Source organism: Cebus imitator, unplaced genomic scaffold (assembly GCF_001604975.1).
Source record: "Cebus imitator isolate Cc_AM_T3 unplaced genomic scaffold, Cebus_imitator-1.0 Scaffold267, whole genome shotgun sequence".
Taxonomy (NCBI): Eukaryota; Metazoa; Chordata; class Mammalia; order Primates; family Cebidae; genus Cebus; species Cebus imitator.
Window position 1 is genome coordinate 1,542,016 of NW_016107582.1, and position 10,132 is coordinate 1,552,147.

The 10,132-nt window shown below is 40.1% G+C and overlaps 1 protein-coding gene across 1 annotated transcript in view; it reads right to left on the bottom strand.

Moving 5' to 3' along the window:
- Positions 1 to 8,321: 8,321 nt before the first annotated feature.
- The window catches only part of LOC108284002 (focadhesin-like), a 36,619-nt gene continuing 34,808 nt past the window's right edge, over positions 8,322 to 10,132 (bottom strand). Inside the window, exon 4 of the mRNA XM_017500641.2 lies at positions 8,322 to 8,806. Coding sequence (XP_017356130.1) covers positions 8,606 to 8,806 — 201 coding nt within the window. The 3' untranslated portion in view covers positions 8,322 to 8,605. The remainder of the gene's footprint in view (positions 8,807 to 10,132) is intronic.

Genomic DNA, 10,132 nt, shown 5'->3' on the forward strand with positions numbered 1-10,132 from the left:
GAAGCTTGTAAGGCCTTAAGAGTATCAGCAAAACTGAAAGGGTCATGAGGAAATTGCTACCAGAAGCAAGGAAAGGGGGACAAGGTACGTCCAGGCAGAACATTAGCAAAAGAGTCATCTACAATAATATGGATTATAGAAGGGGGTATCTGATCAACTTTGGATTTGGCCAAAGAAAATATTGAAGCAACTGATATGTTTTGGCTGCTTAGGACAAAGTACAGGAGGGATAAGCTGAGCTAAACAAAGATATATTCAATTTTCAAAAAGAATTTAGAAGGTATATTTTCCTCCCAGGACTCACTAGGTTAGAAAACAAACAGATGGCTGGGGCAGTGGCTCTCACCTGTAATTCCAGCATTTTGGGAGGCCGAGACAGGTGGATTGCTTGAGCCCAGGAGTTCAAAACCAACTTGCACAACATGGCAAAACTCCATCTCTACAAAAAATACAAAAATTAGCTGGGTGTGTTGGCACATGCCTGTGGTCTCAGCTACTCCAGAAGCTGAGGTGGGAGGATTGCTTGAAACTGGGAGGTCGAGGCTACAGTGAGCTGATCATGCCACTGCATTCCGCCTGTCTCAAACAAACAAACTAGTTACTCATTCTCAGGTTATCTACACAGCAGAACATTCTTGAAGTAAGAAATGACCTCAAGGGGGAACAATGAAATTCATGGTACACCCTGTAAACATATTGTCAGAATAAAAAAAAATCCGATCAAGAGTGTAGCTCTAACATCCGCTTATAATTGGTGAGACCCTTGATTAGATAATAGTGCTTCTAAGAATCTTAAGAATGACTGTCACATGGCAAACTGACTCTCAACCCAAAGAAGAGAGAGACCGGCCAGGCACGGTGGCTCATGCCTATAATCCCAGCACTTTGGGAGGCTGAGGAGGGTAGATCATGAGGTTAGGAGATCAAGAACAGCCTGGCCAACATGGTGACACCCTGTCTCTACTAAAAATAGAAATATTAGCTGGGCATGGTGGCGGGTTCCTATATTGCCAGCTACTCGGGAGGCTGAGGCTGGAGAATCATTTGAACCCAGGAGGCAGAGGTTGTTGCAGTGAGCAGAGATCGCACCATTGCACTCCAGACTGGGTGACAGGGCAAAACTCCATCAAAAAAAAAAAAAAAACACTTTGTTTCATGTACAAAATTATTTAAAATATTGTACAAAATTACTTTCAGGCTATGTGTATAAGGTGTGCATGAAATATAAATGAATTTTGTATTTAGACTTGGGTCAATCCAAGACACCTCATTATATATATGCAAATAACACAAAATCCAAAAAACACAAAATGTGAAACACTTCTGGTCCCAAGTATTTCAGATAGGGGATACTTAGCCTATAATGAAAGGGAGTATGGGTCAGTTATGATGTTGAAGATACAAAAAAAAAAATTTAATTTTTACTCAAGCTCTACCTACTATACTAACTAAAAAATACTCAAGCAGATTGCTTTTTGCTATTTAACATGGCATGATTACTAATGTGCATATGAATAACATGTATCAGATTCTTTTTGTTTGGAAATTATTTTATTACAACACTAAACACTACTCACGTATGCTGGGTCTCTTTCTGAAAGAGTACAAATAACACTTGATTCTTTACTTTCAAAATATACCAAACATTAGGTACAAGGACGTACACATATTTGACAAGGGGTAGAATTAAAAGGGGTTAAAGAGAATGACATAACTTCCAAAGACGGATGCATCCCTAGGTGTCATGAGAACAAATGTGGCCAAGTTGCTTTTTAACTGGAAAGGATTTCAGATGAACAAGGTAATTCACCAGCCTTAAGCTAAGTAAGTCATCAGCAAACAAGAGAGTAATAAACACTAGAAAAACAATCAAATTATTGTCTAAATTCATTATAAAACTATACGAGAGAGATAAACAGAGACAAGAAGACAAGGAGAAAATAGTTCTAAGAAAACCATGCTTAAATGAATGACCCCCTCAAAAAAACTCTTCTTTAAAATAAAATCTAAGAAATTTAACGTTACTGAGCTTTCACTTTACAAAGTTCTGTGCACTCATTTGCCTTCTATGTACCAAAAACAGCCTGATTTCTTCTGAAGCATTTTTCCATTATAAAAGTAACATAGTAGCCACTGTTCGTAAATCACCTAGAAACATCTTAGCATAAATACATGATTCTACAATGGAAGATTTTGTGACAAAGACTTCAACCAAATCAACTAACTTAAAAAGAAATAGGGCAGAATGCCCTAGATCAGAAAAGTGGCTGGAACTACTTTCCTGGTTAGGAGCTGAAAGTTGAGAGGAATTCTGGGATTTTCAAGGGCAAAAAAAAGGATTGGGGAACAAAAGGAAGGAGAACATCTAGAAACAAGCAAATAAGCTTAAAAGGAATATTTAAAAGACAAAACAGGAAAACAGACATAGTCTAGCAATTCTGTCACTCTCTAATAACATTTAAATAAGCCATAATATCAATATCAATATAAACCTTGAAACCACATCAGATTCAGGTAGTAATACTCTGATATCCCAGCTGCAGATTAAAGTGTGTTGTCTTCCCTAAACCTTGGAGGAAGCCTCATAAAGGCATCCTTCCTTGCTTCTTCTTCTCCTGCCAAATAAAATAAAAAGAAAGAAGCTAAATAATACAGAAAAGCTTCAATAATACAACAAGATATGAAATACAGTTGCTAGCCATTTCCAACATAACAAAGCAATAAAGTTTCCCAAGAAACAGGATCATCAATAAAAGAGAAGGCCCTGAGAGACAAGAATTTTCTCCATAAATGAACCTAAATCTTAACTACAAATGGTTCTCAGAATCATTTTTAACTACTGAACCTTCATCAACCCATGATCAAAGACTCACTGAATCCAACAGCTTTACTCAGTATCCAATACAAGAATTTTTAATATCCTATGCTAAATTTCATTAAAAGGTAGATTTTAGAAGTCCCAGAAAATACACTTTAATGTCCCACACTTTAATACACTTTATATTCCCAAATACCTCGATGGCAGGTCCCTTCCCTGTTTAAAAGCACAAAAGGCATACAAATCAAGTTCTAGCCTAGTTTATCCAGCATATAACCTTCCTACCAAGTATATTAAGACAAGGAATGGGAGAAGCAGCTGAGCTGAAATTACAGGCTGTCATGACACCTCAATATCAAATCTGAATACCTGGTTCTCCAGGAGAGCAAGATTTTTTCTTCACAATCCTGTTACTAAGCAACTGTAACAATGGTTGCATGAGCCTTCTAGAAGCCAGCACAGTTAAGCGAAAAAAAATTCTAAGGAAAGAAAAATGGAAAATTCCCTGCTTTGGGACTTTTTATTCCAGGATACAGTCAATGTAAAAACCAAAATCAACAAAACCAAAAATAATCTAAACTCAAAACAATTCCTGAAAGGCCCAGAAAACTATATGCTACCATATATCTTTTACTTTATGTTCAGTTTTATTTCATTTCAAAATTCACATTCGACTGGTGATAATGACTTCCTTACTGTGTTTCTTTTGTGGTCCCCTTCTTTCCTTCACCCTCCCTAGAGAATAATTTTTTTTCAAATTTCCTTACTGATTAAAAGAACATTTTAGACCTCTTAAATCCATTTCTTTGTTTACAGAAGCTATAAAACCTAGTTTACAATTGTTTCATGTTGCCTCAGCTTTGAACAAAGAACACTCTAGGACATCAAACTATTCCTTTGAAGAGAACAATCTCTCAAGCAGAGCCAGACCCTTTCCCAGCCACTCCCTGAAGTTTAGACAACCAGAGCATTGCAATGTCAAGTCTTTTTCAAAGTTAGACTATACAATGTAACCCGCTCTAAGCCACTGTTTCTCAAATTGTGGGCTGGGCTTCAGGTGGAAGGGGAGCTTCCATAGGTGTTCCAGTGGAACCTTATAGACTAGACTTGCAAAGGACAAAGGAGCAAGTTATAAGACTGGAAGAGATTGGCTCATCTACTTTTCCTTCCATCTTTCTTTCACGCTTTCAAAACATGAAATGCCGAGAAAACTCAATAAACTACATTCTTTAAATATCTATTCTGTAGAAGGCTGCTTCTCACTATTGGCTTTTTCTATCCACCCCCTCTCTCTTTCTTAGTTCCTGAAGGATAGTGTCATAGAAGATAAATAAACAAGATGGAAAGATAAAGTTTTAAAATTATTTTTCTAAATCAAAGATAAGCAATTGTGGTGTGTCTGAGTTCCCAAGGTGCCTCTAGATACCAATAAACCTCTAATCTAAGAAGTCAGAGACAAGTAGAAATTTAAATAATGGAAACTGAAGGCCCAAAGTGTCTCACCCAAAGTCATTCCTACATTGATTGATTGATTGAGTGATGGATCGATTGAGTGATTGACTGACTGAGACCGAGTCTTACTTTGTTGTCCAGGCTGGAGTGCAGTAGTGTGATCTTGGCTCACTGCAACCTTTGCCTCTGAGTTTAAGCGATTCTCCTGCCTCAGCCTCCTGAGTAGCTGGGACTACAGGCACGTGCCATCACACTCGGCTAATTTTTTTGTATTTTTATTAGAGATGGGGTTATAACTTATTGGCCTGGCTGCTCTTCAACTCCTGGCCTCAAGCAATGCGTCCCCCTCAGCCTCCCAAAGTGTTGGGATTATGGGCATAAGCCACCAGGCCTGGCCCATTTCTGCCTTTAGATCCCAAAGACACAGATGGTTTTCTGTCTCAGACAATTCCCTGAGGTTCATTTTGGAGGAGGAGGAGGCTGTCTGAATCTCCTGTTCTTAATTAGCTTGTTTCTTAAAATTGATTCTCATTTTGCTGGGGTTTTTTTTGGTAAACATAAACAGTACAAAGTATAGTCCTCATAATCACTACACACCACAAAGTTCTGCTACTTGAAATAAAGCAATGAAGAAAATTATGTTTTCTAACATACAAATAATCATTCTCTCCAACGGCAACAATAAGGAAAACTTAGCATTTATATATTTTATTATCAAATTGATTCAAAAGTTAAATTGGTTAGCTTTAGCATCTACTCTGTCTATATCTCCCTGTGGATGACAATTTAGACAATATGAACATTTTGAGATAAGAATTTTTTTTAAATATCCGACATCCTTCCATTGTTAAAATTCCTATATTTGCTTACTATAAAAGTCAAGGCTTTCTTCCATATGTTTGCCAAATAGCCAAAGATCCTATTTATGGTCACCTACATGTATAAGATTAATAACAGAAGCACTATTGATTGTAAAAGATTAGGGACAGGTGCGAGGGGCTCACACCTGTAATCCTAGCACTTTGGGAAGTGGAGGTGGGAGGATCACAAGGTCAAGAGATGGTGATCAGGCTGGCCAACATGGTGAAACCCCATCTCTACTAAAAATACAAAAATTAGCCTGGCACGGTGGCGTACACCTGTAGTCCCAGCTACTCAGGAGGCTGAGGCAGGAGAACTGCTTGAACCTGGGAGGCAGAGGTTGCAGTGATCCAAGATCACGCCACTGCACTCCAGCCTGGCAACAGAGCAAGACTCAGTCTCAGAAAAAAAAAAAAAAAAGATTAGAAATAATAGGAAATTGATAAATTATGGCTCATCCACACAATGGAATATTATTCAGCTAGAAAAAAAATAGAAAGCTCTTTATATGTTTTACAGAATGAGCTCTGAATGGTTTGGATGTTTGTCTCCTCCAAATCTTATGTTGACACATGATTCCCAATGTTGGAGATGGGGCCTGGTAGGAGGTGACTGAATCATTGCGGCAGATCCCTTATGAATGGTTTAGTATCATCCTCTTGGTGATAGGTGAGTTCTTGCTCAGTTAGCTCAATAGTGTTCTCGTTGTTTAAAAGCATCTTGGACCTCCCCCTCTCTCTCTTGCTCCTGGCTTCTACCATGTGATGTGCCTGCTCCCCCTTTGCATTCCACGATGACTGTAAGCTTCCTGAAGCCCCTGCCAGAAACAGATACTGGCACCATGCTTCCTGTACAGCCTGTAGAACCATGAGCCAAAATGAATCAATTTACTTTATAAATTAACTAGCCTTAGGTATTTCTTTATAGCAATGAAAGAATAGCCTAATACAAGCTCCAAGATACATTTTTTCACTGAAAATGCAAATAAAGAATACTATGTAACAGGTTACTATTTCTGTTTGTTAAGTGAGGAAAATATATATTTAAATACACATACCTACAAATTTTCTATCATATGTTGCATAGAATATTCTAAGGCCTACTAGCAGTTTGTCCTCCATGAGGAAAAAAAAACCACACAGATACAATGATAGGACACAGGCTTTCCCTCAAATATCCAACATGAATGTATTATTTATTTATTTATTTTTTCTTTATTGAGACTGTGTCTCACTCTGTTGCCCACGCTGGACTGCAGTGGCACAATCTTAGCTCACTGCAACCTCTGTCTCCCAGGTTCAAGCGATTCTCCTGTTTCAACCTCCCGAGTAGCTGAGACTACAGGCATGTGTCACCACGCCTGACTAACTTTTGTATTTGTAGTAGAGATAGGGTTTCACCATGTTGGTCAGGATACTCTGCAACTCCTGACCTCAGGTGATCCACCCGCCTCAGGCTTCCAAAGTGTTGGGATTACAGATGTGAGCCACTGCGCCAGGCCCAAAAATCACGTTTTTAAATTTAAAAATAACTAAGACTACCATTAACAACAACGGTGGAGCACACACAAAAGCTCAGGAAGGCTGAACAGTTGTCATGTCTAAAGAAGAGTATTCATGCGGAGAAACATAATTTGAACAGAAGACTGGATCTACTTTGGGAAGGGCTTTTCCTTTTGCAATCATAGACTGCAAAAGGGAAAGAAAAATCAAGCAAGGCATGCTGGCACACATCTGTAGTCCCAGCTACTTAGGAGGCTGACGGGGGAGAACTACCTGAGCCCAGGAGTTTAAGGATTCAGTGAGCTATAATAATGCCTGGGCAGCACAGCCAGAGGAAGGGAGGGAGGGAGGAGGAGAAAAAGGAAAGGAAAGAGAAGGGGGAGGGGAGGGGAAGGGAGGGAAGGGGAGGGGAAGGGAGGGAAGGGGAGGGGAGGGAATTAATTAACATCAAGGTGCCAAAAAAACACAAAGAAAGGATCTAAGGAAACAGGAAAGATTTATAAAGAAAGGTTAAAAGGCTAGGGTTATTTAGCCCAAACAACTTCAAGCCCAGGAATCTTTCCACAAATCCTTGTTGTTGCTGAGATGGAGTTTCACTCTGTCACCGAGGCTGGAGTACAGTGGCACAATCTCAACTCACTGGAACCTCCACCTCCTGGGTTCAAGTGATTCTCGTGCCTCAGCCTCCCAAGTAGCTGGGACTACAGGCACATGTCACCACGTCCGGCTAATTTTTGTATTTTTAGTAGAGACGCAGTTTTACCATGTTGGCCAGGCTAGTCTCATGATCTCAGGTGATCCACCTGCCTCAGCCTCCCAAAGTGCTAAGATTACAGGCATGAGCCACCATGCCAGGCATCTTTCCACAAATTGTAATTACAGCTATACTCCATCTCAACTAAAGACAGGGAAAAAAAATTAAGTACTCAGCCCTGTTGATACTATAATAAAGATGAATAAAAATCACTGGAAACTTTGGGAGGCTAAGGCAGGTAGATCATGAGGTAAGGAATTCAAGACCAGCCTGGCCAAGATAGTGAAACCCCGTCTCTACTAAAAATACAAAAAAAAATTAGGCGGGCGTGGTAGGGGATGTCTGTAATCCCAGCTACTCAGAAGGCTGAGGCAGAGAATTGCTTGAACTCGGGAGGCGAAGGTTGCAGTGAGCCAAGATGGCACCACTGTACTCCAGCCTGGGCAACTGAGCAAGACTGCTCTGTCTCAACAACAACAACAAAAGTAGCTCCACAAAGGAGGAGGGAGGCTTGATGAGAGGTGAGGGAAAGGGGCAAGCCCAAATGATTTGAAGTAGGCAAACATTAGGACATGCAGCTCAAGACAATTTCTTGAAGCAAAGAGTAACATCTCCTTTTCAGGGAGTATTTTATAACAGAAGCTCACTGGTTCAAATATGGTCCTGTTTGACCATATTGGATCCCTGATATAGAGTCCTCTTATTCCTTGTTATCCCGTTACCTCAGTCTGTAATGAACTAAATATGGTCATACCAAGCAAATTCGAAGAACAAAACATCATTAACTTGGAATAATCAGGGAAAAGATATCCCTAAATCACAAAATATTTGAGAAATAAGTGCCATTATTTTCTAATACACTAATGCCAATGGCTGACCAATGAATGCCACTCACTACAATGTATAAACTATACCATTATGAAAGAAGCATTGCTTATGGATACCCTTGTTTCTGAAATTAAATCAGGAATCTGCATTGCATTTTTGAACTATAAACTGTTTAGCTTTTTTCTTCTTAAAAAGAACAATGACAAATTTAAGTAGAGCCCCAAAACTTAAATACAGCAAATGACCACAAATTCCAAAACTGTCGGGTTTAAATTAGCATGATCTTTTCGTAATGACATAGCAACTGCATGACATTTTAAGAGCAAGAAAAAACACTGGCAAGTAGGATCAATGTTGACACTTAATAGGGATTTACTGAATTTTTTTTCCCTAAAAGCTTAAATCATTAACTGACCAAATACTGAGGAAAAAGTACCTGGTTGATGGAATCAGGTTGAGTATCCCATTGAGAACATAGCTGAACTCTGCATGATCCTGAGCAACAAGTGCCACGAGACCTTCACAGCAGGCTGTTCGAACCACTACATCGTCACTGCAGCACTTCTCCCACAGCAAGTTCAAAGCAGGAGTCTGAAACCAAACCAGCGATTACAAGACAATTCTGATGAGCAGCAAACACCTTCATTCATCAATGTGTAATGTGTTCACGGTAGGCTAGCTTTCCTATATAAAGATGATGCTCTTATTACTCTGTTCCTAGAATAATATGAAGTCAATTTTCCAAGAGAGGTAATGGATGTGTTTTGATATAGCAACTCTCTCTCACCTGGTATCGTGGCTGTAAAACAAGGCTGGCTGCAGGTAGAGGTATGACCTGAGTTCCAGTCACACAACAAAGCTAAGACTTGCCTCTAGCACGTTGCTATAACCAGAGAATTTAACCAGACACTAATAGCATCAGTTTATCAGTTAGTCTAAGTTGAAGTCCAAATACTATCTATGCTACAAGCCTTCAATGGCAATAACAGTTATTTTCAGAAAATGTTCCTGCTCTCCTACCACCCACCTCTATGGCCTACATGCACCTCACCACCACTCACAATGCCCCTGCCACAATTTGTTGAAGTCTAATGTGCGCCCAGATAGAAAAGAGAGAAAGGTCACACACGGTGGCTCATTTCTGTAATCCCAGCACTTTGGGAGGCCAAGGTGGATAGATCACAAGGTCAGGAGTTCAAAACCAGCCTGGCCAACAGCCAACATGGTGAAACCCTATGTCTACTAAAAATGCAAAAAGTAGCTGGGCGTGGTAGCCTATAATCCCAGCTACTCTGGAGGTTGAGGCAGGAGAATTGCTTGAACCTGGGAGGCAGAGGTTGCAGCTAGCTGAGACTGTGCCACTGCACTCCAGCCTGGGCAACAGAGCATGACTCCATCTCTAGTTTAAAAAAAAAAAAAAAAAGGAGAGAGCGAGAGAGAGAGAAGTAGGACAGACCACCAGCAAGCTGCTCATTACATAGCTATCACCCCCAAAGAAAGCCTAGGAAAACTGTTTTGCCCAAGAAAAAAACTAACTTTTTCCCCCTCACACTGTGAATCTGTCTTTATTGATAGAAAAGCATGAAAAGGACATACAAGTAAATATAAGTTTTCATTTTGGAAAAATCTATCAAAGCAGGGGTTCTAGCTTTTATAATTTTCTCAGGAACCCAGGATCACCAAAAAGGTTTACTGCTAACAGTAAATCTGGGCCGGGCGCGGTGGCTCAAGCCTGTAATCCCAGCACTTTGGGAGGCCGAGGCGGGTGGATCACGAGGTCAAGAGATCAAGACCATCCTGGTCAACATGGTGAAAACCGTCTCTACTAAAAATACAAAAAATTAGCTGGGCATGGTGGTGCGTGCCTGTAATCCCAGCTACTCAGGAGGCTGAGGCAGGAGAATTGCCGGAACCCAG